At 42.0% G+C, this 27,070-nt stretch overlaps 3 protein-coding genes across 3 annotated transcripts; 2 read left to right on the plus strand and 1 right to left on the minus strand.

Moving 5' to 3' along the window:
* Positions 1 to 3,484: 3,484 nt before the first annotated feature.
* LOC309694047 (E3 ubiquitin-protein ligase MARCHF2-like) lies at positions 3,485 to 8,850 on the plus strand. The gene is made up of 5 exons (XM_082513764.1): positions 3,485 to 3,813; positions 5,285 to 5,594; positions 5,704 to 5,899; positions 6,541 to 6,750; positions 7,392 to 8,850. Exons 2-5 carry the CDS (start codon positions 5,410 to 5,412, stop codon positions 7,545 to 7,547), a joined length of 747 nt encoding a protein of 248 aa, XP_082369890.1. The 5' UTR covers positions 3,485 to 3,813; positions 5,285 to 5,409; the 3' UTR covers positions 7,548 to 8,850.
* A 1,614-nt stretch (positions 8,851 to 10,464) lies between these two features.
* Positions 10,465 to 14,424, minus strand: LOC309694356 (ras-related protein Rab-11B-like). Its single transcript, XM_082514383.1, has 5 exons — positions 14,191 to 14,424; positions 11,957 to 12,152; positions 11,660 to 11,853; positions 11,505 to 11,585; positions 10,465 to 11,171 (listed from the first exon to the last, which is right to left on the minus strand). The coding sequence occupies exons 1-5, from the start codon at positions 14,228 to 14,230 to the stop codon at positions 11,026 to 11,028; spliced, it is 657 nt and encodes a 218-aa protein (XP_082370509.1). The 5' UTR covers positions 14,231 to 14,424; the 3' UTR covers positions 10,465 to 11,025.
* Positions 14,425 to 15,199: 775 nt separating this feature from the next.
* On the plus strand, positions 15,200 to 26,278 carry LOC309693865 (mitochondrial import inner membrane translocase subunit TIM44-like). Its single transcript, XM_082513461.1, has 13 exons — positions 15,200 to 15,302; positions 19,747 to 19,851; positions 20,139 to 20,303; positions 20,421 to 20,501; positions 20,685 to 20,834; positions 21,265 to 21,398; positions 21,496 to 21,581; positions 21,794 to 21,886; positions 22,183 to 22,307; positions 22,871 to 22,921; positions 23,132 to 23,221; positions 23,345 to 23,455; positions 23,783 to 26,278. Exons 1-13 carry the CDS (start codon positions 15,273 to 15,275, stop codon positions 23,900 to 23,902), a joined length of 1,341 nt encoding a protein of 446 aa, XP_082369587.1. The 5' UTR covers positions 15,200 to 15,272; the 3' UTR covers positions 23,903 to 26,278.
* Positions 26,279 to 27,070: the final 792 nt, after the last annotated feature.

Below are 27,070 nucleotides of genomic sequence, written 5' to 3' on the forward strand. Positions count from 1 at the left end.
CATGCACAGAGGTACTGTAGCATCTCATGATCTGTGCTGAACTTTGACCAAATGGATGGGTGGGAAATGATAGAAAGGCTCTGAAGTGTGTGCACGCGTGTGTGTGTGCGTGTGTTACAACCCCCGCTCTCATTAATGCTTAGACATCACTATCACCGCGACAGACCCCTTTCACTATCAGTGTTTGGGTTCAAAGGAAGAGGCAACGATCGAGAGGATTAGACAGGGTGATGTGACAAAAATAGATTCTGTTTAAAGAAAGGTTAAAAATTACATTTGGACGCTGCTATTTTAGGTTACACCATATTGGGAAATTGATAAATCAGAGTATCAGTCTTGAAATTTGCTACAATGCAGAATTACATTAAGAATAATAGTTTCAATACAACAAAACATATCAAGAGTGGACCAACATAAAGAAAGCTACTCTTTCTTTATGTTTTAATTTCCTCATATTTTGACATTGAATGTTTTTTCACTTGTATTCAGTCCTTGTACCTGACCTTTTTTTATAGATAAATAATAATACATTTTATTTTCAGGCTCCTTTTGAGGCACTCAGTGACATCTTAAAAGCAATTAAATATCAAAATCACAACATGCATAAAATAAGAGATGTAAAACATCATCGAATGAAATAGTCAACAATATAAAAATCAAAAAGAGTAGCAGGTCAAGATTTAAAGGATTAGATTGTTAAGCCACTTAACAATGACTGTCAGGGACCAAGCAGTAAAGCATAAAGTACACAGGTGTTTAATTCAAAAAAGGGGCTTTATTGACCCAAACATATGAAAAGCCATTTAACAAAGATAAAACTTAAACAGGCAGAACAATAAAAGAGGTCAACTCAATAGACTAAACTCAAGATAATAACTAACAAAACCTCAAACAAACATAAGATAAACTGGGGGAACTTAAATACTGGTTTAGCTAAACCAAATGGCACACACGGGGGAAAACAAAATGGCTGCCATATAACCAACTAATACGAAACAATTAAACAAACATGAAACACCCCCCAGGCAAGGAAGCATGTGGTTGTATCCAATTAGGCTGTCAGTGATACTTCAGCTCTCCCAGCCCTTTGCCAGACAGGAGAAGCCAAACCCCCGGTAACATGTGTGGCATGCCATCACAATGACCTATGAATTTTTTACACCACTCTGAATTTAAGCATAGGTATTATTAATCTCTTGATCTCTTCCACAGCATGTCTTTGGTCTTGTCTTCCTTTCCTCACGTCCAACCGGTTACAGGAGATGGGCGCCCCTCCTTGAGTCTGGCTCTGCCGGAGGTTTCTTCCTGTTAAAAGGGAGTTTTTCCTTCCCACTGTCGCCAAGTGTTTGCTCATAGGGGATCATCTGATTTTGGGGCTTTTCTCTCTATTATTGTAGAGTGTTTGCCTTACAATATAAACCACCTTGAGGCAACTGTTGTTGTGATTTAATAATAATGGATTGCATTTATATAGCGCTTTTCGGGACCCTCAAAGCACTTTACAATTCCACTGTTCATTCACTCTCACAGTCACACACTGGTGGAGGTAAGCTACAGTTGTAGCAGACTGACAGAGGCGAGGCTGCCATATCGCGCAATTGGTCCCTCTGGCCAGGGAGATGAAGTGTCTTGCCCAAGGACACAACGACCAAAACAGATCGAACCGGCAACCTTCGGGTTACAAGATGAGCTTCCCAAGCCCCTGAACCACGGTCGCCCCAAATTTGGATCTATAAAAATACAATTAAATTGAATGAATCAGTGTTGTGTCTAAACATAATAAACAAAGAACCAGTAGCGGGCCTAAAACACTATCTAAAGTAGAGGGACTGTATTTTAAAGTCATGCACAAATTTTATATACACAATATTAAAAGTACATTGTTGTTCAAAAGTCTTGAGCCAAGCCTCATTTCTTCATGTTTTATGAGGAAAATGGGAAATACGTGCAGCAATCAAAAATGTGCAAGCATACCTGAAAATAGAGTATATGAGGCAAAAACAGAGTTCTGACAATTAAAACAACATTTGGTGTGACCACAGGTTTTCCTGTCATTTTTCATGTCAAGCTTTTGGCAAATACCTTGAAATTGTATTTTTGCACCTTGTTGGTGTACAAATGTATATTTATTTCTATTTCATGTCAGTGGAATTGGGTTACATTTGGCTTTTTCATAGATTCAACTAAAGAAAAAGAAACATCTAGAGATACCGTTTGAAATTGGATCTTTGGTTAGCTTTCTTTTAAGTGTAGACACAACACTGGTCCATCCCTTGAGCTATGTACCTTTGTATGGTTGAAAGATTCATAGGTCAGTAGTAAGTGGCTTCATAAACAAATACATTCCTCTGAAGATGGTCAGCTACAAGGAATAGATTGAGAAAGAGCGATAAAAAAAAAAACAGCCAGTCTAAAGAAAACCTTTTAAAGTCATAAAGCCTGAAAAATTATTGCTCAAGACCACTTAAAATGTGCAAGAAAATCTGACTCCTTTAAGCAAACTATAAAGAAATGGGGGGTGGCTCAGCAATTTTGCATCATACTGGTATTTATATGCTCACTTAGGTTTTCCAAAGCACTAACTTGAGAATGAATATAGGGAAGTAGGGAAAACAACTTTTTCTTTATAAAAGTAGAAGGAGCAGCACAAATTTTAGATACTTAACAATAAAAGTAGTCTACCTCAGAATTATTTTTTGCAGGTGTCAAATGGCTATTTTTAGGTGTTGTTTCTGGAGCAAATGTTGAATTTCTTTGGTTGCGCCACATCTTCATCCCGTTTCCACAGGTTGGTTTAGCTTTCAAGATTCAGCTACAAAACTGAACAAGCCATTTTGACTGTTACTCATATATTTTATCATGACACGCAAGCCTAGAGTCCATAAATCAAATTTACCCATGTTTTTCCAAGGCCCCCCTCAAAACCCCTGTGGAACCTTTAAAATTTCCGTGGAACGAAATTTTGGAATAACAGCGCCACCACCGGTGGACCAGGGAACAATCTGAGAGGGTTAACTAAATGCTGCCACCTAACGGTTTTATTCTGACATAGTTTAATACAGATGTTTCCAGGACGAGATTAATAACTGTTCCGTCATTGAAATCAAACAAGTAATGATAGTTTAAAAGGAAAACGAAAGGAAAACGAAACTGAAACACTTTAATAAAAAGTACATTCAGAACTTGTATTGTTGGAACTGTAGAGCATTTAGCCTGGTTTTCTAATCGATAAAACGGTGTGTGCCATAACAAAATGCTCGGAATATATATCCCTTTCGTTTTAAGTTTCTTTGTGCTGCTGAGTAACTTTGAGTTAATAAACAAAAGACATTATATACACTATCTTTATCATCAAAATTTTCAGCAGTCCCACTTTTACTTACTCACTCTGACAACATATTCCATCTATCCCTATTTTGATACTATGTCCCCGAACATGTATGTAAACATGTAGCACTAAAACATTGCTAATGACGATGAAGGCACCATTGTGTCACGTGACTAATCCACAGCTGAGGGATACCGAAGTAGGCTTGCCCGTTGCTAGTCAGTTAGCCTCGTTAGCTGACTCCAGTGATCCTGGCAGCCGTGTATTTTCCGCACTAAAAAAAAGAGAAAATTACCCCAGTGATTTGCACTACCAGCCATGGAGAGGATGCAACGCACACGATCGTCTTCTGTATCCCCTTCTATCGTCAGCTTCTGTTTAGACGTCAATGTCATAGTTTGTAGCTAGAGCTGTCCAGTTAGCTCAGCTAGCTTGTGTCTGGCCAACGCAGGGCCAAGGCCAGCCGAGAAAAGGCAGGCCGTCGGGTGAGTATATTTACGGTACAGCCTGTTTGTGTTTTTGACCACAGCGATGGGACTTTCTATACAAGTATCATATCCCAGCTTGTTCGCTGGCCTCTGGTTATGTTCTGTACACGTACGTTGCTTTATTAAATAAATTAGCTTTCGTCGGCGCTGCATGTTAGCGTTACTGTATCGGGGATATGGACATGTACGGCATAATTAATGTCAGCTGGGAAATTTTAAGCAACTCAGTCATGTACCAGAAATAGAGTCGGATTTTGATCTAGCCTTTGATGTGTAACGTGTCGATAACAGTACTAAGTCATCACGGTAACATCAGGAAGCTTGCTTTGTGCACCTTTAAATACACGAGTATATTGGCACACTGTCTTTTGTGATTTGTCTTTAGTCTTTTTTTAAGGCAGCTACATAAGATTGCGTTGTTGACTATATCACATTGCACGACTATTGCAGGGACAGGTATGGGTAACACACGGCCACCCTGATCCCACTCCTAGTGTCCTTAAGGTCTATCTAAAATGTATATCTACACCGCAGTGTGCTTCCCTCAGAGTTTGTTGAAGCCAGTTACTAGTTATTAAGAGACATCATTTTTTGGAGTAAAATATTCAAACGTTTTTTCAGGGCTGCAACTCACATCAGAACTTAATATGTCACGTGTGGCACTTTTTGAAAACCATATGACATTTGTTATGTGTAAGTTGAAGCTGGGTTAATATTACAATGTAATTCGTTTGATGAGAAAAAACAAAAAATCCATAAACATCTGAAAATTTAACAATATTAACAAGTTTAAAAACTACCAAAATGTATATAGAGAGAAATAAAAAATTTGAAAAGTCATAAATATGTAAACAATTTTCTGTTTAAATGTGTTCATAGGGTGGTGGTTTGTGGTATGCTGTGTTATTGTACATGAGAAAAAGTGACAGGTTAAAGTATTACAGTATTTCTGATTATTCTGTATTTTAACATTGCATTTTTTATTACACTATTATAACATGTTTTTGTATGTATGAAGTCTTAATACTAAAAAGAAAAACCAAGGAAATACTTTTTAGAATCATTTTTGTTATCAATAATTGATGGGATAATATCACTAGAATTCATAGGCCTGCTTTGAATCAGAATAGCTGTAAAGCTTTGCAGGCCACTTTGAATGAATGATGAATTGAATTAAAAGTAGCCAACCTTGGTCATAAATAAAGTATACAGCAGCCTAATAGCTTTAAATATAGTACAAGCTTTTATGTTATTCCTTTATTTTTTAAAAAGGTTTTTATGTAATTTTGGCTAAAGTCCAGCTGCAGATCAAGAATACCAGTGAGCAGTGTTGGCAGTGAAAGCTGACATTTATGTGCATTTATATGTGCATGTATTCATGCTAACCATCACTATTCCTATTCGGGAAAATTAAGAGCATAAAGTAATAATCCAAGTCAACCATACTTTGTGTCTTCATCTTTTCCAGCATCCACTAGGCGGTAGCTTTGTAGGTGGAGGAGAAGAAGTGGAGTTGGACATCACCTTTTGGATCAGAGCTCCTTTCAAATTCGCCTCCGCCTTCATCTGCGTCGCTGTCACCTTCAGCTGACTATGTCTTCGTCAGGCTGCTGTCACCTACCCGGCTCCCTTTGTGATTATTCTGGCACTGCCGAATCCGATGCCTCCAAGGATTCCGAGGAGACTGACTCCACCGCGCAGGCCCAGTACATTGCCAAGGTTACGGCTAAAGATGGCCGCCCACTCTCCACCGTGGTCAAAGCGGTGAGCTCACAGAGGTAAGGGAGGGAGAAACACGCATGGTAGCCAAATAAATGTAGCGTAATTAAACTGTGTATATGTTATTGTTACTTTTCTGTCTTCAATGCTCTGCTGTCTCTCGCGCAGCGACGTGGGTATGTGTCGGATTTGTCACGAGGGAGCTGGAGGAGAGACGCTGCTCTCGCCCTGTGACTGTACTGGTACTCTGGGTAAAGTGCATAAAAGCTGCTTGGAGAAGTGGCTGTCATCCTCCAACACCAGCTACTGTGAACTTTGTCACACTGAGTTCACTATTGAACGGCGACCACAGCCACTCACTCAGGTTAGAAAAGTTTTACTGTGTGAATTCATTTCTCTACTTTATGGTTTTTTTATAAAAAGCGGTTAGTGTGTGGGTTTATTCTGGGCGCTCCGGTTGCCTCCCACTGTCCACAAACGCTTGTTAGGTTAATTGGTGATTCTGAATTGACTGTATGGCTCAGTGCGAGCATGAATGGCTGTTTGTTTCTTTGTATGAGACCTGTGATTGACTGGGTGTATCCCACCTCTTCCCTAATGTCAGGTGGGATAGGCTCCAACCTCGGTTCAGTAAGAGGCTAACGAGATGGACGGCCATGAGCTTTGTCTAAAGCAAGGAGATTATTTCTTCTTTTGCCTTGTACTGATATTTTCAGCTTTGTAAGCATTTGGAAGATTTCATTTATGCCATTAAGTATCTGTGCCAGCAAGTAACATGTTTAGCAAGTGGGATCATTTGCGTGTACTGAGGATTGTTTTGCTTGACCTTGTGTGAATAGTGTTCGGTTAGAATACTCTTTTTATGGCTTTATTAATTACTTCATGCAGGCAGCTCACTCCTCTTTAAAGCTCATTCTTGTTTTTATAATCTAAGACACATCAGTTAATCATTTAATGTGCTCGATTCAGGCGTATCATCGACCTCCCCATTTTGGTCTTTTGCAGTGGCTGAAGGACCCGGGCCCTCGCAGTGAGAAGCGCACTCTGCTCTGCGACATGGCCTGTTTCCTTCTTATCACACCCCTGGCAGCTATCTCCGGCTGGCTGTGTCTGAGGGGCGCACAGGACCACCTGCAGCTGAAGAGCAGACTCGAAGCTGTTGGCCTTATTGCCCTCACCATCGCCCTCTTCACTATCTACATCCTTTGGACACTGGTAACCAATTGCAGAATGTTTTTTTTTGGGGGGGGGGGTAGATCCAAGTGTTTATAAGGTAGTTTAGAAATCAAAGCCCCTTTTTTAATAGTTTCGATATTTAAAGCTTTGATTTTCAGTTATGATACCAAGACAAGCACACGTCCAGGTAATTGTTCTTACCTTGATTATTGTAGACATTACAGTATCGTTTCTGGGTACAGCTTCAGTCAGTTGTGGAGACATGTGAAGGCATGTGGAGTATATTGTGGCCTGGAGCAGTTTATTTGAGTGTTGGAACAGAAACAGAACGCCTGCACATACATGCATAGCTGACTGCGAATACTGACAATAAGTTGGCTTTATTCTACACCTTTCGTTAGCTGGAGTTTTTAACAGGGTCTAGAACTGGGCTTTGGTAAACTAAATGGCTTTTTTTTTTTTTTTGAAGTGTTTTCCTTTTATCGTTATTGAAAATGTAAACTGACTGTGAAAGCTCGGCCTTTCTACTCAGGTTTCAGTTCCCTGTCGTGCAGTAGTTGCTGTGCAGCATCTGTACTACTCTCTCAGATACCTTTGTGCTAATTTTATTGATATCTGTCTTTCTGTCCTTTGTTACCTCTTGTCTCGCCCCCTCCCTTTTTCTTTTCATTCACTCTCAGGTGTCATTTCGGTATCACTGTCAGTTGTACTCGGAGTGGAGGAGGACCAATCAGAAAGTGCGCCTGCTAATGCCCGACATGAAAGGGGCACACACTACCCAACGCTCGGTGCCAACCAAGTCGACCAAGAAAATGACTGACGAGACCATCGTATGAGTGCTGAGCAGGGGCAAGTGGAATATTTAAAATAGAGCCCGCTGAAGCACTCTCTAAAAACAAAATTAATCATATTAATGAACTTTTGCACTTCATATGGACCATTCTGAGGGAAGAACTGCTTTTTTTCCTCCCCCTTCTGTTTTCTTTATTAAAGCACTTGATGTAAACTACTATGGTATTGGCTAGCCACAAAAGTGGTTTTGAACTTTTTGAACTCATTCAGGAGTCGTTGTTGATGAAAACGAACAGTGCCAGGATGCGAATGCCTGGACACATGGAAAATGGACTAATCAGCCGGACTTTAAGTCATTGTCACAAACTTATGAAATACTAAGACACAAGCTAATGTAGCAGAATATAACTGATTCAGCATGCTACTACAGTATAATATGAAACATATTCACTACCTATAATTCCCCCAAGCCCCTTCACCACGTATTTAGCTGTTTTGGAACAATGGGCAAGCAATAGCCCGGCGGAGGATAATAATCTAAAAAAAAACAAAAAACATTTTTTGACAAACTCTGTGAATAATCTTTTCTTTTGTTCTGCTTTTAACAAGTAGGGAGCGACATTTGTTCATACCACTGTCCTTGTCTATAATCTGAACCCTTCTTCATTTTTCCAGGAAAATCTTTTTTCTTTGTTCTTTTTTTCCATTGCTGTCTGAAGAGTGGAAACCAAATCACCTTCCTGTTGATGCAGGTCTCGTGTATTAATCACACTTGTCACGGGGGCCAGTGAGCATTGTAGTATATGGGATAACACTAACTCCAGCAGTGCAGTAACGTACAGGACACGAGTGTTGAAGGTGTGGAATCATGTTTACATTTTAATCAGATTATGTTTCTTCTACTGTCATAAAAGTGCATTAGCAAACAGCCCTGCTCCACTTGTAAATGCACCATTCATCAATTGAGCTGCCTAGCAACGACCAGTAGTAATGTCTTACATCACAAGTGATGCAATTTTAAAAAGAGCAGAATATAGCTTTGGGAAACGTGACATTAATGGATTAAAAACACAGGTGTACCAGAGCAGACTGGTGCTTCGTAAAGGTCCACAAAGGCAAGCGTGTTCTGAGATGTCAGTCGATATATGCAGCATTTGTTAGACAAAGTATTTTGTGTTATTGTAGTCTTCCTGCTGCAGTCCCCTGGAAAATTGGGTTATTGTGCAATAAAACATGAGGGACTCCTGGACTCGGATGTGGGTGATCTTTGTGCTCTCTTTTCTTTTTCTTATTCCACAGAGAAGATGACTGAATAAACTGTGAGTTATACCACAATCTAAAAATGAACCGATCTCCTGTTTAATATGTTTGTGTTGGGAAATTGTGCATGTGCATTTTGTACAGTGAATGTAACCAATGATCGAAAGTACATTTACTGAAGTACTGTCTGAAGCATATATACTTCCTTTTTAGGCTATATTGTACTTCGCTATATTTCAGAAAGGAAGTTCACTGAACCTGTTTTTCATGCCATAGTTAGGGTTTGACCTTAAACACATGGTTTTAAATATATTTATTTGCCAAGTAATACAGTCGTGGTTCCCAACCTGTCTTTAGACACCCCCTCACCACCACCAAATAAAGAAGTGTTTAGCTGTTTTTCAGACTGAAAATGAGTTAGTGGTTACCTTAAATAGCGATTTCCTCTTTTAGCTACTCAGATGACACAATTTAAATAACTCTTTCAGACCTGTGTACACCCAGTGTACACTTATTTTTACTTCAATTCAATTTTATTTACGCATATAGTAAAAAGCCTTTCCTATTGTACAGCCAAGACCTTACAATAATACCCGACGTTCTTGGATCACTTTCCCGTTGCCTTTAGAACTGTGTTAATTCAGTGTTAACTCTTCATGGCATAAAGTCAACATGTAGGCTTATTTTGTTAATCATTTGGTACCAAGGCCCCAAGTGTCCCAAGAAAATATCCCCACAACATTACACCTACAACACCAGCCTGAACTGTTGATCTGAGGAATGATGGATCCATACTTTCATGTTGTTTTCCCTGGCATCTGTATGTCACAGCACAAATTGAAAGTCAAGATTTTTCCTGCTGTTTTTTTCTGCTGTCCAATTTTGGTGAGCCCGTCCTAATTTTAATCTAAATTTCCTGTTTTTATCTGACAGCAATGGCACCTGGTGGGCTCATCTGCCACTACTAGGTTGGACATGCTGCGTGTTTAGAAATGCTCTTCTGCATACTTTGTAAGATGTGTTTATTTGAGTTACTGTTGCCTTCTGGCTGTTTTCCTCTGACCTCAACAAGACATTTTCTTCCAGAGAACTGCCACTTATTGGATATCTATCTAGAGATAAATAGTCGCGTGGGAGAATCCCAGTAGATCAGCAGATTCTGAAATACTCAGACTGGCCTGTTTGGCACCAAAAACTACCTTTCTTCACTAATTCTGATGCTTAGGTTGGATTTCAGCAGGTCATCCTGACAATTCTCTAAATCACAGGTAGGCAACTCCAGGCCTCGAGTGCTGGTGTCCTGCAGGTTTTAGATGTGTCCTTGAGCCAACACAGCTGATTCAAATGGCTAAATGACCTCCTCAACATGTCTTGAGGTTCTCCAGAGGCCTGGGACTGTACTAATCATTTGATTCAGGTGTGTTGACACAGGGTGATATCTAAAACCTGCAGGACACTTGAGGCCTGGATTTGCCTACCTCTGCTCTAAAAGCTGCCATAGTTGAACAGGTATACGTAATAAATGGCCAATGAATGTACAAAAAGTAGCTTCAATTTTACCCGAAGCAGAAGTTAAACCCTGCTAACAAAGGCTACTGATGCATCAGCAGTCAGTAATGTGAAGTGAGATAGTGGTCTAGACATTCAGCATGTCACTTTGTGTATGTTGCTAAAAAAAAAAAATACAGAGGAGGCGGTAAATAATATTGTAAAATTTAATTTCATGGCATTAATATAATGTGTGTGAGCAGACAAGCTATCAAAATCAAAACAGAAAAAGAATATATTTTACACAAATGAAATAAGCGCCAGCAGCGTCACAACCACTTTTGAGATGACTGAAGGAGGAGGAGAGAAGCCCAAAAACAGGACTGCTGATACAGATCAAACAGGATTGGAAACCCAGACCTCCAAGTGTGTTGCATTAACTGTCAAACAGGCAGATGACTAGGCTTATAAGGTGTCAGGAAAGGCTATTCTGCTACGCCGTCTGGGTTAACTGTGGCAGCTGCTTAGGTGGTACCTTCAGTCCTGTTTTTGCACTTGAATGTAGCAGACTGTTCCTGGGTCAGATTACAACTTGAAATCAATTCAAACACTTCTCTCTGAGATTGATCGTTAGTGGCATAAAGGAACTGCTTCCACTGATTTCTAAAAAGTGCAGATTCAGACAACGTTGCATCCCGAGCAGATGGAAGCATGTCAACACTGTCGATTTCAATTAATAACTGACCCAGGTAAGGAGGGGACCGTTGCAATGGGTTACAGGTTCTGACAGCACTGCAGTTTGCTTCCTCTCTGGCCATCTGTGGTCGGCGGCACGCTGATGTCCACCACGTTGTTTCCCGGGGACTCGTCATGGGCAGACCGCTCGGCAATCTGCTTCTGCGATACGATGCGGTAAATTTCTGTTTTTTGAAAAGATGAAATGGAAAACATCAGCTTTCTCTCTCAGTCTAAAAGCTTGCATAATTTACCTTTAGAACCACTAATGTGGGATGTGAGGTGGTAGTTTTACAGCTCCTCACTCGGTACCCGACTAATACAGTTTATTATAAAAAAAAAAAAAAACTTTATAAAGAATAAAAAAGTTAAGCTACCAAAACAAACTATCCTCTCTGAATCTACTGCATATCAACCAAAGGTTTCATGCCTCATTGTGTGTGTGATTTGATCTTTTTTTAATATTCTAGTGACGTGTGGAGCTCTGGCATTCAACCTCCATTCACAAGCACACCTACCTGTAAGGATATTTTTGAAGGCTTCTTCAACATTTGTTGAGTCCAAGGCTGAAGTTTCTATGAAAGACAGATTGTTCTTTTCTGGGGAATGGGAAAGAAAACAGATTTAGTAAGAGTGAAACATCACTGTACCAATAACCTTTCTGCAGCAGTACCTGCAAAAGCGCGGGCTTCGTCTGTGGGCACGGCTCTGAGGTGGCGCAGATCACTCTTGTTGCCAACCAGCATGATGACGATGTTGTTGTCGGCGTGGTCTCGCAGCTCCTTCAGCCAGCGTTCCACATTTTCATATGTCAGGTGTTTGGCTATGTCATACACTAGCAGCGCTCCCACCGCTCCTCTGTAGTAGCTGTAACAGTACCCAACATGGATGTTAAGAGTGAATTCCCTTCGTTGATTGCAATGCAGAGGCGACGTGCAGATGCATGTGCACAACGCTACATCGGACTCACGCTGAGGTGATGGCCCTGTAGCGCTCCTGTCCTGCTGTATCCCAGATCTGAGCCTTTATCGTCTTGCCGTCCACCTGGATGCTGCGCGTGGCGAACTCCACCCCAATGGTGCTCTTGCTCTCGAGGTTGAACTCATTTCGTGTGAATCGAGAGAGCAGGTTGCTCTTCCCCACACCCGAGTCTCCAATTAACACAACTGTGAAGAGAAAAAAGAGAAGATGATTGTATTAGTGTGGGATGGGAGAGGCAGCGGATAGGCCCTGTGTTCTCAAATCCAGGAAATGTTACAAAGCAATGGGCAGCACAGCGATGTGGTGGTTAGCACTTTTGCCTCAAAACAAGGTCCTGGGTTCAAATCCAAGTTTAATGTTGTCCTTTGTCTGAGTTCTCTCTGGGTACTCTGGCTTCCTCTCATAGTCCAAAGAGGTTAATTCTGATTCTGTAGGTATGAGTGTGAATAGCTGTCTGTCTCTGTGTGTTAGGCCCTGTGACAGATTGGCAACCTCTCCAGGGTGAACCCTCCCTCTCACACTATGATAGCTGGGATAGGCTCCAGCTCCACCGTGACCCTGAAGTGGATAAGTGGAAGAAGATGGATGGATATAAGGCAATGACTCTAAATCATGGTGTCAGTGGAAGCCTGGGGCTTTCTATTTTTGTAAGGCCAAAAATCCTTTCTGAATAATGAAAGAAATGACAGAATAAAACGCTAAAGTCAAGATGCTAGTGTGTTATAACTCAATAGTGTTTAAAAATGTGTCGGTTTCATTTATCTTCATCACACATTTAAACACGAAAATAGCATTTTTGGGCCTTCATATACCTGATGAAGGTCAGATGGAAACATAAATGTACCAGGGTACAGTGTGCAGCAGTTCTATGTAACTCTTTTTTTAGAGCCTATGTAATATGATTGGGTTCTCTGCCACATGTAGCAACAAAACAACTGCAAAGCTTGTGTACAGACAAAAAAAAAAATCATCCACACAAAAGAATGCAGGTCTTGTACTTCCTGAGGGGAGGTCCACTGTAAACAATGATGTTGTGATGTGTGAACATTCTATATAAAACCACCAGGAAACGAAACAATACTATCAGCCTTTTTTTACACTGATGAAAATACTAAACATGTGATAAACAAAATAAACTGCTCATTATCACACATTTGAAATGATTATGACATTTCACCAATCCAGAGGTTAGTCGGGGTAAAACACAGTCAGGGCTGTGATATGAAACAAACCGCTGAGAGCACTGAGGTAACCAGGCTTTACTCGGTTTATTCCCCTGTCCTTCGACAAACGGAAAAAAGAGCCGAACTTTGTCCCTGACGACATCACGCTGCTCCGGGCTGCAGGAAGCTGATAACAGGCTTCATCAAAACCTGAATCGACAGTTTAAGGCCGCCTTGCCCTTCCTGTTTCGGCCGTGTACACAGAAGATGGTTGGAGCATAGAGAGAGAGAGGGAGAGAGAGAGAGAGCCCTCGCCTCCGGCAGATGCCCTATTCATCCCACAGAGGATACTTTGTTACATCTAAATGGCCTTTTGGCTTATACAGGCCTGGGATGTTAATGTGCCACAGGAGCTGATATCACGATCAAAGGAAGGCATTCTGGATCCATCTGAGAAGATAAACACTGACCCGAGTCTGGAGTCTGGTACCGCTTCAGACAATCCACCAGGCCCACTGCCTGACATGACAACAAAAGACATTAAGCTGCTGCATTTACAGTGTCAATAAGACTGTCTGAGGACCATCCTGATCTGGCGATGAAGCGTATTGATCAGTAAGAGGTAGAGGCTAAGGCCTTCAATCAGCCTCATGAACAGGATTGAGAAAAAAATTAAATATGATCCAATAAAGGTGGAAATTCTCCAACGTGCAATCATGCTATGCTCGGTTATTTATATATTTTTAAAAAGCTGAGCACACGCAGGGTGTTGCGTCCTTTACCTATAAATATAACTGCGGGCGCCGTAATGTCACAATGACAGCATTATATTGTAATAACACGAACCGACTATCATCCGGGCAGTTTCCCAGAAAAAACTCCGTTTCCTTTAAAAAAAAATGCACACAGCTGCTCACAGCACAGACACAGTAAGACATAAAGCATTCATAAAGCTCTGCTTAGTCGATGCGAGCCTGTGTAAAGGGGAATGCAGTCATCTTTTTTTTCTTTCTTTTCTTTTTCTTTTCTTTTCTTTCTTTTCTTTCTTTTTCTTTTTTACCTTTGAACAAGAAATCGTATTCATCGTCTCGGTTCCCCATTCTAGACGAGGCCGCTGCAGCGCTTGTCTCCGGAAGAGGATGTGTGGAAAGTATGGGTATGAATTTTCGCTATATGCCAGAAAAATATGGTAAAGGTTTGTACTCAGACTCTGCGCCAGTGTTGGCTGTCAAGGCGAGCTGACCGCAGAAGGGGAGAGCTCCCAACTCTGCAGAGGGAGGGGAGGAGTCCCTGCAGTTCGCATAGTTTCCTCCGGGGGGCGAGCTTTACTGGTATGCCAGCAGATATCTACCATTCATCTGGTCCCCACATTCAGAGGAGTGTTTAATTCTGAATGAATAACAAGGTCAAGGCACGTTAAATTATCTTTAGACATTATGCTAACATTATGTGGCGCGTGTGAGAGTGTGTGTGCAAAACAGGGGTACTATTCACAGCACACAATAATATAATTAAGGCCAACAATACATTACTGGCTACTGAAACATTTTAGGAGATTCGAAAGCTAAATTTTAGAAAACGTTATGCTGCATAGAGAGAGAAAAAAGTGAGAAAATGGGGACTGTGCATTTACATAAAATTACCTAAAAGCCAATGTAGATAAAAATAGATATTGTAGATAATATGATATCTCATTTGCATAAAAGAGAAATGTGATAAGATGTGTATTTTTTAAATAAAATGTTTATTTTATGTAATTGTTTATTATTGTTATGTTCTGTGTCTTTAGATATTTTTGTAGACATCTGCACATATTCTTCAGTGGTGATTACACGTCGCATACATTGGTGTGCTTTCGCATTAAACCCATTTAGACCCTATGAGTCCGTGGCAAATATTTTTAGTTTTAACTACCAGTAAAATGTGTCTTTAAAAACACAAATTATTAGATTTTCCTCTAAAAACATAATTAATAGTTTGGGGGGGGGGGGGGGGGTGTATTTTTTTTTGAGTGGCTTTCCCTTTAATGTCCTTCTGACACTTGGCCCCGCCCCGCCCACCAACTCTGCTCCAATTGGTCGAGCACAGCGTCAGCTGCCGCAGCAGGAACGCACGTGCTTCTCCGCGCATTTCAAGATCAAGATGGCAGCCTCCGTATGTCGGTGCTACGAGGTTAGTGAGATTCATGTCCTTCGTTGCAGTCGCCGAGCCTCGGGCCCGCTCTCTGGTTAAGGGAATAAACTCGCAAGGCTTCGCCATCAGTCTCTTTATGCCCGTGACGTGAACGCGCTTTAGAGTGTGTGCACTCTGGTGTGTTTTACGCAACTTGAACGCGAGATGTCCGTTAGAAAGGGCCTTGTTTCATCAGAGGCACGGCAGAGGTTTACTAATGTTATTTAATTCCTGGGGTCTTAAAATCATAGCATTGTATTGACTCGGGTTTTGACTCTGTGTGTCTGTGCTTGAGTGGCACATTTCATTTAAAATGCGACTTTTAGAAGCCTGCATGCAGTCAAGTACTAGAGCAAATATGATCAGTGACCTCGCTGCTATAAAACCACGAAAGCTGTTACAGTTTTAATTAGAGCAGCGGTGACCACTTGTTTTAGCTTCTGTCTCCTGACAAATAACCGAACCATCCTTTCAATATAAATAACTTGATCACGCTTCATTTTACACAGACAGCGAATATGGTGCGTTCGTCGTTTTTAGAAAGGGTCGAAAATTGTAATACCGTGTGTATGCCATTGTTATAAGCAGAGGATTAAACGCACCAAAACAGATCATTGCTGCCACAGCATGTTTCACCAAATTTCTCATGTTTAAATGTACAACCATCAAAATAAGTTATCAAATAAAGGACAGATATTAGCAATTAGAGGGGAAATCTATTAAGACTGGATCATGAATTTTGAATTTGTCCTGGTCAGGATGAAAATCAAAGTCAACTTTATTTGTCGATTCTGCCACATGTACAGGACATACGGAGAATAGAAATTGCGTTACTCTTCACTCCCTAGATAAATAGCAAATGAACATTTAAATATATTTAAATATAAAAGTGATTAAAAAATGCAAGTAAAATAATTAAAAAGTAAAAATTTAAATAAATACAATTTTACATATAACAAGAAAGCTATATAATATACAATATAATGGGTAAGTGACATTGAGTGTAAACCAGGCAGAGTAGTGCAAATAGGCAAATAGTGCAAATGGAGATTTGGTAATGTATGGTAAGAGAAAGTGTAACAACAAAGTCTTATGAGGTAATGGCAGTCCAATGCTCCACAAAGTGACTGGTAACTGGTGCAGGCCAGTGAGTGAGTCAGAGAGTGTGTGTGTTTGTGTGTGTGTGACAGAGTTCAGTGAGACCGTGGAGGAGAGAGGGGAGAGGGGGCAGAATCGGGAGGGAGTTAAGCTTCCTGACAGCCTGATGGATGAAGCTGTCCTTCAGCCTGCTGGTCCTGGCCTGGAGACTCCGCAGTCTCCTCCCCGACGGCAGCAGCTTGAAGAAGCTTTGCATTGGGTGCGTGGGATCAGCCGCTATGCAAAGGGCTTTTTTAGTGAGACGGGTGCTGTAAATGTCCTGGAGGGAGGGGAGAGAGACACCAATGATCCTCTCTGCAGCTCTCACTATGCGTTGGAGGGTTCTATGACAGGACGCATTGCAGGCTCCAAACCACACAGTGATGCAGCTCGACAGGATGCTCTCGATGGTGCCTCTGTAGAAAGTGTACATGATGGGGGCTGGTGCTCCTGCTCTTCTTAGTTTGCGGAGAAAGAAGAGACGCTGCTGTGATTTCTTGGCCAGTGCTGTGGTGTTGTACGTCCAGGAGAGATCCTCTGTGATGTGCACACCCAAGAACTTGGTGCTGCTCACTCTCTCCACAGACGCTCCGTCAATGGTCAGAGGAGCATGTTGGGTGTGCATTCTCCTGAAGTCCACAACAATCTCCTTCGTCTTCTCCACATTCAGAGAGAGATTGTTGTCAGCACACCACGTGGCCAGGCGTCTCACCTCACTTCTGTAGTCGGTCTCATCCCTGTTGCTAATGAGACCCACCACCGTTGTGTCGTCCGCAAACTTGATGAAGAGGTTGGAGCTGTATGATGGGGTGCAGTCATGGGTCAGCAGAGTGAAGAGGAGGGGGCTCAGCACACATCCCTGCGGGGCACCCGTGTTTAAAATGATGGTGCTGGATGTATTACTGCCAACCCGTACTGCTTGAGGTCTTCCGGTGAGGAAATCCAACAGCCAGTTGCACAGTGAGGTGTTGAGCCCCAGCTGGACCAGTTTTTGAATGAGCTGTTGGGGGATTATGGTGTTGAATGCTGAACTGAAATCTATGAACAGCATTCGAACATATGAGTCATTTTTGTCCAGGTGTGTGAGTGCCGAGTGGAGTGCAGTGGAGATGGCATCATCGGTTGAGCGGTTGGGCCGATAGGCAAACTGGAAGGGATCCAGGGAGGGGGGCAGGACAGTCTTGATGTGTTGCATGACTAGTCGTTCGAAGCACTTCATCAGGATGGGAGTAAGTGCAACAGGACGGTAGTCATTAAAGCAGGAGGGAGATGACTTTTTTGGAACCGGAATGATTGTGGTGGCTTTAAAACATGTGGGGACGACAGCCTGGATGAGTGATATGTTGAAGATGTCTGTGAAGACATCAGTGAGTTCCACTGCACAGTCTCTCAGTGCACGACCAGGAATGTTGTCAGGACCCGGAGCTTTATGTGCATTGATCCTGCTGAGGGATCTCCTCACGCTGTCCGGTGACAGAGTCATCACCTGGTCACCAGGAGGGGGTGGGGTCTTCTGTGCAGTGGTGCTGTTTCGGACTTCAAAGCGAGCAAAGAAAGTGTTCAGCTCGTTCAGCAGGGGGATAGTACTGTCACAAGTCTGTGGTGGGGGCTTGTAATCTGTGATGGTCTGAATGCCCCGCCACAGGCTCCGTGAGTCTCTGCTGTCTTTGAAGTGATGAGATATTTTCCTGGAGTACTGTCTCTTAGCCTCTCTGATGCCACGGGAAAGGTTGGCCCTAGCTGTCCTCAGGCTTGCCTCGTCTCCAACTCTGAAGGCAACATTCCGAGCTTTCAGCAGCCTGTAGACCTCTCCTGTCATCCATGGTTTTTGATTGGCCCGGACAGTTATGGTTTTCGTGACTGTTACATCCTCAATACACTTGTTGATGTAGGCAGTAACAGTCTCTGCGTACTCCTGGAGGTCAGTGGTGTTGTTATAGGTGGCAGCCTGCTTAAACATGTTCCAGTCTGTAGTATTGAAGCAGTCCTGTAGAGCCTCTGAAGACCCCTCTGGCCACACTTGTATCCGCTTACGAACCGGTTTGGTCACTTTAACGAGCGGTCTGTAAGCAGGCATTAGCATGACAGTGATATGGTCTGAGGCGCCGAGGTGGGGGAGGGGAAAAGCTTTGTAAGCTCCTCTCTGGGTGGTGTAAACAAAGTCCAGTGTGTTATTTCCCCTTGTTGGAAAGTCTATGTGTTGTTGTATTTTTGGAAACACGCACTTTAAGTCTGCATGATTGAAATCCCCAGCCAGGATGAGAAAAGCATCAGGATGGGCTGTCTGCTGCTCACTGATGTGCTGGTACAGTTCATTCAGTGCCTCATTCCTGTTGTTGACATTGGAGGAGGGAGGGATGTACACAGCGCACAGGAGTATGGCTGTATATTCCCTCGGTAGATAGAATGGCCGGCACTTAATAACCATTAACTCCAGCACTGGTGAGCAGTGTTTGCAGACCGCAACAGCATCGCGACACCAGGCATCGTTGATGTAAACACAAAGTCCTCCCCCGCGGGTCTTACCTCCCGCGACGATGACTCTGTCAGCACGGTAGCATGTTAGCTGGTCGAGCTGAATGGCGCGGTCCGGGACACTGTCGCTGAGCCATGTTTCCGTGAACACAAAAGCACAGCAGTCCTTTACATTCCTTTGAGATGAACGTAGCAGTCGGATGTCGTCCAGTTTATTTTCTAGCGAGCGTACGTTGGCCAGAACGATAGAGGGGATGGCGGGTTTGTGTGGGCTAGCCGCTAGCCTAGCTCGGATGCCACCGCGCTTACCCCTCTTCTGCTTCCTCTCACACCGCTTGAGGCGCATCCATTGTGGGCGAAGTGCGGGAGTGGGGGTCGGTGATTGAGTAGGCCTTCGGAGCAGACCCAGATCTTTCAGCTTCTCGGTGTCCACAGAGTTTAACTTAAAAAGTTTGTTTCTGCCGATGTCGAGAAGAAGTGTTCGGGCATATCCTCGCTTGCACACAGATAGACGCGACAAAGACTTACAAAAACACTGCAACTTACAGGACGAAAAACACGAAAAAGTAGTTTGTTCGGGAGAGAGAGAAGCCGCTGCGTGTGCACGCGCCGCCATGTTGAACTGTGTTAGCATCCCACTTAGGGCAGAAGACATTTATTTATTGACAGGATGATGATGTGCTGCATTAGTCACAGTCACCGGGTTTTAAGCACACTCATGGAACATGTTAGAGCTTCATCAAATGAAGGGATATATTTTAGAAGTATGGTATTATGTGCCGGTTTACCTCCCAGCTAACTATGACTGACTGATTCTGCCTGTCTGTTGCAGCTGATTGGCAGAAATGCCTTGGCTCTCAGCTCCCGGACTCTGGTCTCCTCAGTGTGGAGGGGAGATCATTACAGGTTGCAGAGGAGCCCAGGTGCAGCTGTGCAGGTACCCAACAACACCTCCCATTCACCCTCAAGATACTCATTTATTAAATCACTGCTAATGTAGAGTTGTGCCCGTTAATTTAAACAGTTCTTTTAACTTAAAGTGCTGGGATTACTTATCTTTATGCCCTTTTTTAGTTTAAGGTTTTATGAAAAGCAATGCATAGGTTCTGTATTTTTTTTTTCTTCTCTTTTTTCATTGTTCCAGTCGCAGCATGTGCTTAATCTGTTCACTCTATTGGTGCACGTGTTTGTCCAGCTAAAGTCCTTCTCTGTGTTTGTTATCAGGTGCGATATGCCTCAGGACGGAAAGGTTTTCTGGGAGAGTTTGTTGATAACCTTCGTCAGGAGTTCAGTAAGAATCAGGAGATGAAGGAAAACATAAAGAAGTTCAGAGAAGAGGCCAAAAGGCTCGAGGAGTCCGACGCCCTTCAGCAGGCCCGCAGAAAATATGTAAGAACATTAGCTGGTTTGATTTATATTATATATATATAAAGATAAACATCAAGCTTATTATATTTAATTAGTTTTCTAGAATTTTAATGTTGTTTTTAAAAAATTTCTGATCAGAAATCGATAGAGGCAGAGACAGTGAAGACATCAGAGGTGTTTAAGAAGACCTTGGGCTCTCTATCAGAGACCGTTAAGGAGGTAAGGCCAACCTGATTGACAGCCCCAACATGAAAATATAATAATTTAATTTGGAATCGCACAGTAAGAGTTCACATTAAGTTGTAATGTTGTTAAAAATGCTTTCCAATTAAAAAAAACATTACGTGGAAATCATTAATAAAATGAAACCTGCTGTGTGCTTGCGTGCCATTTGGATCAAAGAGTCTCGAGGAAGTGAGTCGTAGTGACATCGGGAAGAAGATCAAGGAAGGTGTGGAGGAGGCCACCAAGACAGCCAGAGGCTCTGCTGAGTCTTTATCCAAGGGAGGAGAAAAACTGGGCCGGACCAACGCGTTCAAGGCCATCTCACAGGTCAGAAAACGAAACGAGACGTCTATAGATGTCCAAATTAATGCCTCTCATCTTCATCTTTTGTACGTTGTCGTTGGTATCCAGGTGTCTGCCAGACTTTATAGATGTTTTGACTACAGCAGGGGAGAAAATGGAAGATTTTGGAAATTAGCATTTAGTCGTTAACACATCTTTCTTCACAGGAACATAAGGGCAGATTTCAGACACCAGTCAGTTGTTGGTTAATTCAGGTCATATTTGGCAAATAGTTGTTACGTTCTGGGCTATAAAATGTTTACAAAAGCCTTCCTCAGCTGCTTTTTGTTACTGCTTTCTTAAGAAACTGTTTCTTTAGAAGCAGCTTAAACTTTGAATTTACTTTTGGATGTCATTAAAATTTTGGTTTAGACTCTGATTATGTTTATAATTAAAAAGTGCGAACTCTCTGCAGGGTGTAGAGTCCATGAAGAAGGAGATAGATGTTGGTGACGCCGGCCCTTACAGGGCTCCTTCTCAGCTGAGGAAGAGGAGCGATTTCTCATCTAAAAGTGCAGATGACGACACCAGAGTGTTCGAGGCCAACGAGTGAGTAAATGTTAGATCTCAAAACCAGTCCAATGACACAAGCTGTTGTACACCCACCTCTCTGATGCGGCGAATTATCTCCATTTTTAAATCTCAGAGAGGCCATGGGTGTCGTTCTTCACAAGGATTCAAAGTGGTCCCAGCAGTGGAAGGACTTCAAGGACAACAACGTAGTTTTTAACAGTAAGAACGTCTGGTTTTTCCTGCTTTGTCTGATATCTTTATATGTAATTTCTCTTTATGGCAGCAGGGGGCAGTAGAATGTTTACTGTAGATTCAATGATCAGCTAATAATGAAGTGCAGTCATGAGCTGTTTGCACAGGTGCAGAATGTACCTGCCGTAATCAGTGGAGACATGTCTAACCTGTTCAACCTCCATTTTTGTTTCATTCAGGAATCTTCGAGATGAAGATGAAATATGATGAAAGTGACAATGCCCTCATCAGAGCATCCAGAGCTCTAACTGACAGAGTCACTGACTTCCTAGGTAATGCTCCACCACATTCAATCCTGAATTTGGAGTTCCTTTTCTCTGTTAAAGCCTTTTATCTGATTGTTCTCGCCAGACCTCAAATCTTGTTCTTCTTATTTAAAAAAAAAAAATCATTTTTTATCCCAAAACCTATTAATCTTCTGATTAGTCAGGAATACTATTAACTACGTGCTCCATGGTACTGACAGATCTTCTAGATATTTGATGATGTTCACCAGCTTCGACGTTACACATTTAATTTGTGGTACTGAGTGTTGTTGCTGCTTCTGATTTTAGCCTTTGTTTCCTAGGTGGTCTCTTCTCTAAGACGGAAATGTCCGAGGTGCTGACAGAGATCCTGAAGGCAGACCCCAGCTTTGACAAAGATTCTTTCCTCAAACAGTGTGAGAAAGACATCATCCCCAACATACTGGAGGTAAACGGGTTCCTCCAGCCTCTGTCTGTGTCTGTCTTCACTCTTGCTGTTTCCGTTAATGCTTTTCTCTGTGGAGGTTAGGAAGAGACTTGATGAAAGTCTTGGTTCATTTAGCCTGAGTTTTCACTCTAGTTTGGATCAGATCCAGTAATGAATTTCCTGTCCTCTGTTTGAGTTCAGCTGTTAGATTACTGAGTTTAAACCAAGTTCAGCAGCTAAATACATCATTCAGATAACTGAGGGGATCCAAGAGCTTATGATACAGTTCTGTAAGTCGTGCATGCTTGTTATGTAAAACAGATAAAATGAAATAAAATGCTGTTTATGATTATATCAGGAGGAGAGCACTGAGTGTAGTTGAAGTCTTGGTTTAGAGTAGCAGAAAATGATCTCAACGTGTTCTGATTTTGAATGAATTCACTAAAGTTTACTGTGCTCGGTTAAATATGAGATGTGGGATTTGCTAAAATAATTTGAGCATCCTGTCTAAAAGTCACAAGAATACCTGTGAGATTTGTTTATGTTTTTAAAGCTATAATTCGGTATCTTTGTCCTTTCTGCAGGCGATCATCCGTGGCGAGCTGGAGGTATTAAAGGACTGGTGCTATGAAGCTGTGAGTTATTAAACACCACTTGGTAACAAAAGCAGTTTCTACAGGTGTTGACATAATACAGGGGACACATGTGAAGAAGAAGAGCTTATTACGTTGTGATGTCTACAAAAAGACACAATCCTACTTTTTAGTAATTGCATTTTAGCTGGCATACAGTATGTGGGAAGCATGTTTTAATGCTAGATGTGTGTTACGTGTATTTGTACTCAGACCTACAGTCAGCTTGCCCACCCCATCCAGCAGGCCCGAGCTCTGGGGCTTCTCTTCCAGTCTAAAGTACTCGACATCGATAACTTAGATGTAAGTGCTCTCCCTGATGCTCGGTAACCATCATGCAGCTTGTATTACAAAGCTCTTTCCCTGTTTTCTGCTTTTCCCTTTCTCCTTTCATTTGTCTGTTCATTTTGTAACCCTGTGTTTCAGCTGGCGATGGGTAAGATGATGGATCAGGGCCCTGTGCTGATCATCACCTTCCAGGCTCAGGTTGTCATGGTGATTCGCAGCCCCAAAGGAGATATTGTGGAAGGAGATCCGGTCAGTCAACTCACGATCACTGTGCTAGAATAGGGAATCCAATGGATACCATCAAAGCTTCCTCAAGGAAGTAAACAACACTAAAAGGCTGAAATCAGATCAGTGGTCTATAACAGAGGCCCATTTTTTTTAATGTCTTTCAAATTTATGGGTTTGATGCAGCAATATTAACTTGTCTGATATCATCGGATTTCAACTGTTAGCAATGTTAGAGGCCTCAAATATATCATCATAAGCCAGATCATTTATTAACTCGCTACATTTAAAGTTTGAAGTCTGCAAAACTCTTTGAAATTCACTGTTTCTTCTCTTCTCCTCCCTCAACAGGAGAAGGTGATGAGGATGATGTATGTGTGGGCGTTGTGTCGGGACCAAGAGGAGCTGAACCCCAGTGCTGCCTGGAGGCTCCTGGACATCTCTGCCTCCAGCACAGAGCAGGTCCTCTAAGAGGAGGAGCAGGAGTACAGTGGCTCATCTGGGGGTCACAAACTGAGATACAAACACATACCTGGAATAGCTGCACATCCTTTATACATTAAGTTGAACAAAGAGAGAAGAGGGAAACCCTGCTGCTGTGTGAGAGAGTACCATTTCCCCATTTGTACCCAGAGGATTTATGTGCAAGCGTGCATATTCGACCACCCTCTGACATGTAGATCCAATTAGCTTTGGAGATAGTTTATGACACATTCAGTTAAGTTTGTCTGTGCAGTCTTCTGTACTGGTACGCTCAGTGTTTTGGATTGCCTGGAGTATATATATACAGCATAACTAATTAATTTCAGCGTGGATGGACCTGCATCTTCACCAGGAGCCTGCATTGTTTCATCTAAGCTGCATAGCTCATCAATACTGGACGGCTGGTGGGCAGATTGTAAATAATCCTGTTATGACAGTGGAGGAAAATGGACATGCAGTCTGTGATATCTGTTGGTCTTTAGGGGGATGTTTTATACCTAAATTACATTGATCCCGGTTAAATAATGGAGCTGGAAGATGAAATTGTTGACTGTGGTGGGGACCTTTGAATCATCTGTGCACAGGAGACACTTTAATAGAGCAGCTTCAGTTTTACTTTTGTGCCCTTGGTGAATGGATTTGGGCACAATGTTGAGACTAGTGCATTATGGGTACTGTAGTGCATGTTAAAAGCATAAAAATATGCTTCGGTTTTTGCAGCAGATGAACCACAGCTGCCTCCTGTGTAGCATCAACAGCATTGAACAAGCAGCGACCAACTGAGCTGAGTTTGACAGAGAGAGTATTTTTTTCTCAGTCAAAGCAAACCAGCCTTTAAAGAATGTTTTGTTTTTTTTGTTTTGTTTTTTTAGGGCCTAATATTAAAATATGAATTTTCAAAGTCACCGTGAAAGAACGGATGAGAGCTGCAAGGGCTTTAATGTTCTTCAGTGTCAGTGTTTGAAGGGCTACTGACGACCAGAAAATTTAAACTAAATTTTCAGATCCTTCAGTGCTCACTTTGTTGGTTTCTGCTTTGCTCCTGCTGGTTTTTACATAAGAGTAATGGTGAAATGAAAAAGTAAAACAAGGATAAAAACATACGACGTCCACCCTGTCATGCCGAGACAAGACTACAGTTTACTGGGACTTGAAATCAAATTGAGAAATCGAGGAGATAAAGCTCCCAGTGGGACTCGTATCTACTTATTAGTGTAAGCTTATATTCAACGTCGTCATGCTTGTGAGCCGAAATGGGACCACCTTACTTTTTCCAGTCATTGATGTTTGAGGAATCGTTGCACATTTTTCAGCTGAGCTGTTTGGTTTACATTTACGTGGCTTTGCGAGACACAAATGATGACGATGATTGACACGTATAGATATCGTTGTTCATGTAAGTAAAGATTACACACATTCTGATCGTACTGTAACGTTACAGCTTCATTCAGTTCATAATGAATGTCTTTAAGCTTCATGTTGTACCGCCTCTGTAAAGACGCTCTGAGTTTGTGGATGTGTGTGTTCTTTAAGCACAGCACTTCCCATTAAAGGTCAAACCGCACGAGGCGGTTTATTGCAATGTCCGAAAGTCATGGATGTGTCTGATGGCCACACCGTGCTCGCCTTCTGCTTCTCATGAGTCTTGGTTGTGTAATCCATCACATGGTTGCGATAGTGTTGAAAGAAACATGTGACAGTTGTGTTGGAGTCATTCCTGGTGATTAAAACAACACACTCGCCATAAAACATGCACTTTTATTTATGAGGACGACGGGTGAGAGGACTCGTATTTAAACGTTATTTTTTATTGAGTATGTGTATTTCTTTCTGAACTGAAGCCATGCTGTTTTGGACTCTGCTGCCACCACCAGTCAAAATGTGATTACAACAAGACACAACTGTTTCTCATGATCCCACATTAAATGCCAAAATGTCCCAGGGGAGAAGTTTCTGTGATTTGGAGAAACTTATTTTTTTGCCTGACAGATAGTGATGTTTGCATCTTGAGTTTGTTCTATGCAAACCTTTAACGGCAGTAATGATCACTCAAGGTTTGAGGCGCCACAGGCAGGACCTCAGTTTCAGTCATGTTGTGTTGCTGTAAAAACTGTCCTTGTACATACTGTTTTTATTGGATCAGAATAAAGAGAAATTCTAATAGTTCAAGTCAGACTAGATTGCTTTACAGCGAATGACAGCAGACCCACGATGTATTCAGATCTCCTTTATTTCTCTCTGTGTGTCAGTCAGCAGAATAAAGAGTGCTGTATTATGATTTGTTTCATCCAGCCTCTCCCCGAGTCAGCACATCTGAATACTGTGTGTTTGTGCTCGAATGAGTAAATTAAAGTCTGCGCATTATGTGTGTCTGCTTTCTCATTTTAAAAACTGACCCGCTTTGATAGATGCCTATTGACACTGGTTGATAAACCTATAGATTTGGTAATACAGGGCTGATAGATTAGCTTCTACCCCGGGGTCAATATATCAGGCGGGCGGGGGCTGATCCCTCAGCTGTCTGTTGTGATGTACGAGTATGGATGTCCTCATATCAACTAACCTCTTTCAGTTCTTTGGAGTCTCCTTGCTTGTCTGACTGCAGCTGAAGCCTACGAGGGAACGAATAACCATACATGAAACGTCAGAATTATTAATGTATGGTGCCATTATCAGGTTTATTATGTTCCTACAGTTAGGTTTGTACGTTTTTGGACACTGTACACGAGCACAGTGGGTTTTAAACCTACATGTGACTGAAGTGCAAAATAAAAGAAACATCTTCCATGAACTGTTTAGGATCTGCAGCCATTTTCATACACAGTCCCAAATTTTCAGAGGCTCAAAATTAACTGGACAAACTAACAATCTTAAATATATGGATTTTTCTAATACTTTGACTGGAAAGTATTTAACTTTGACTTTGATTTTCATCCATGATTACCAGAAGTCTGCCTGGATCTGAGGAGCATAGCCTTGTACACGTTGCAGTTCATCCTGCTGCTCCTATCAGCAGTCACATGAAGTGTTTATGTGACTCTGGCGGCCGTACATGCCAACATTCCTTCATTCAGGGAGGTATCGTTTAACGATGCTATGCCTACCTTCTTGAGAGAGTTCATGACTTGGCTAAATGATGTGAAGTTGTTTTTCTTA

This window comes from Aulonocara stuartgranti (assembly GCF_965226115.1).
Source record: "Aulonocara stuartgranti genome assembly, chromosome: 18".
In the NCBI taxonomy this organism is placed as follows: Eukaryota; Metazoa; Chordata; class Actinopteri; order Cichliformes; family Cichlidae; genus Aulonocara; species Aulonocara stuartgranti.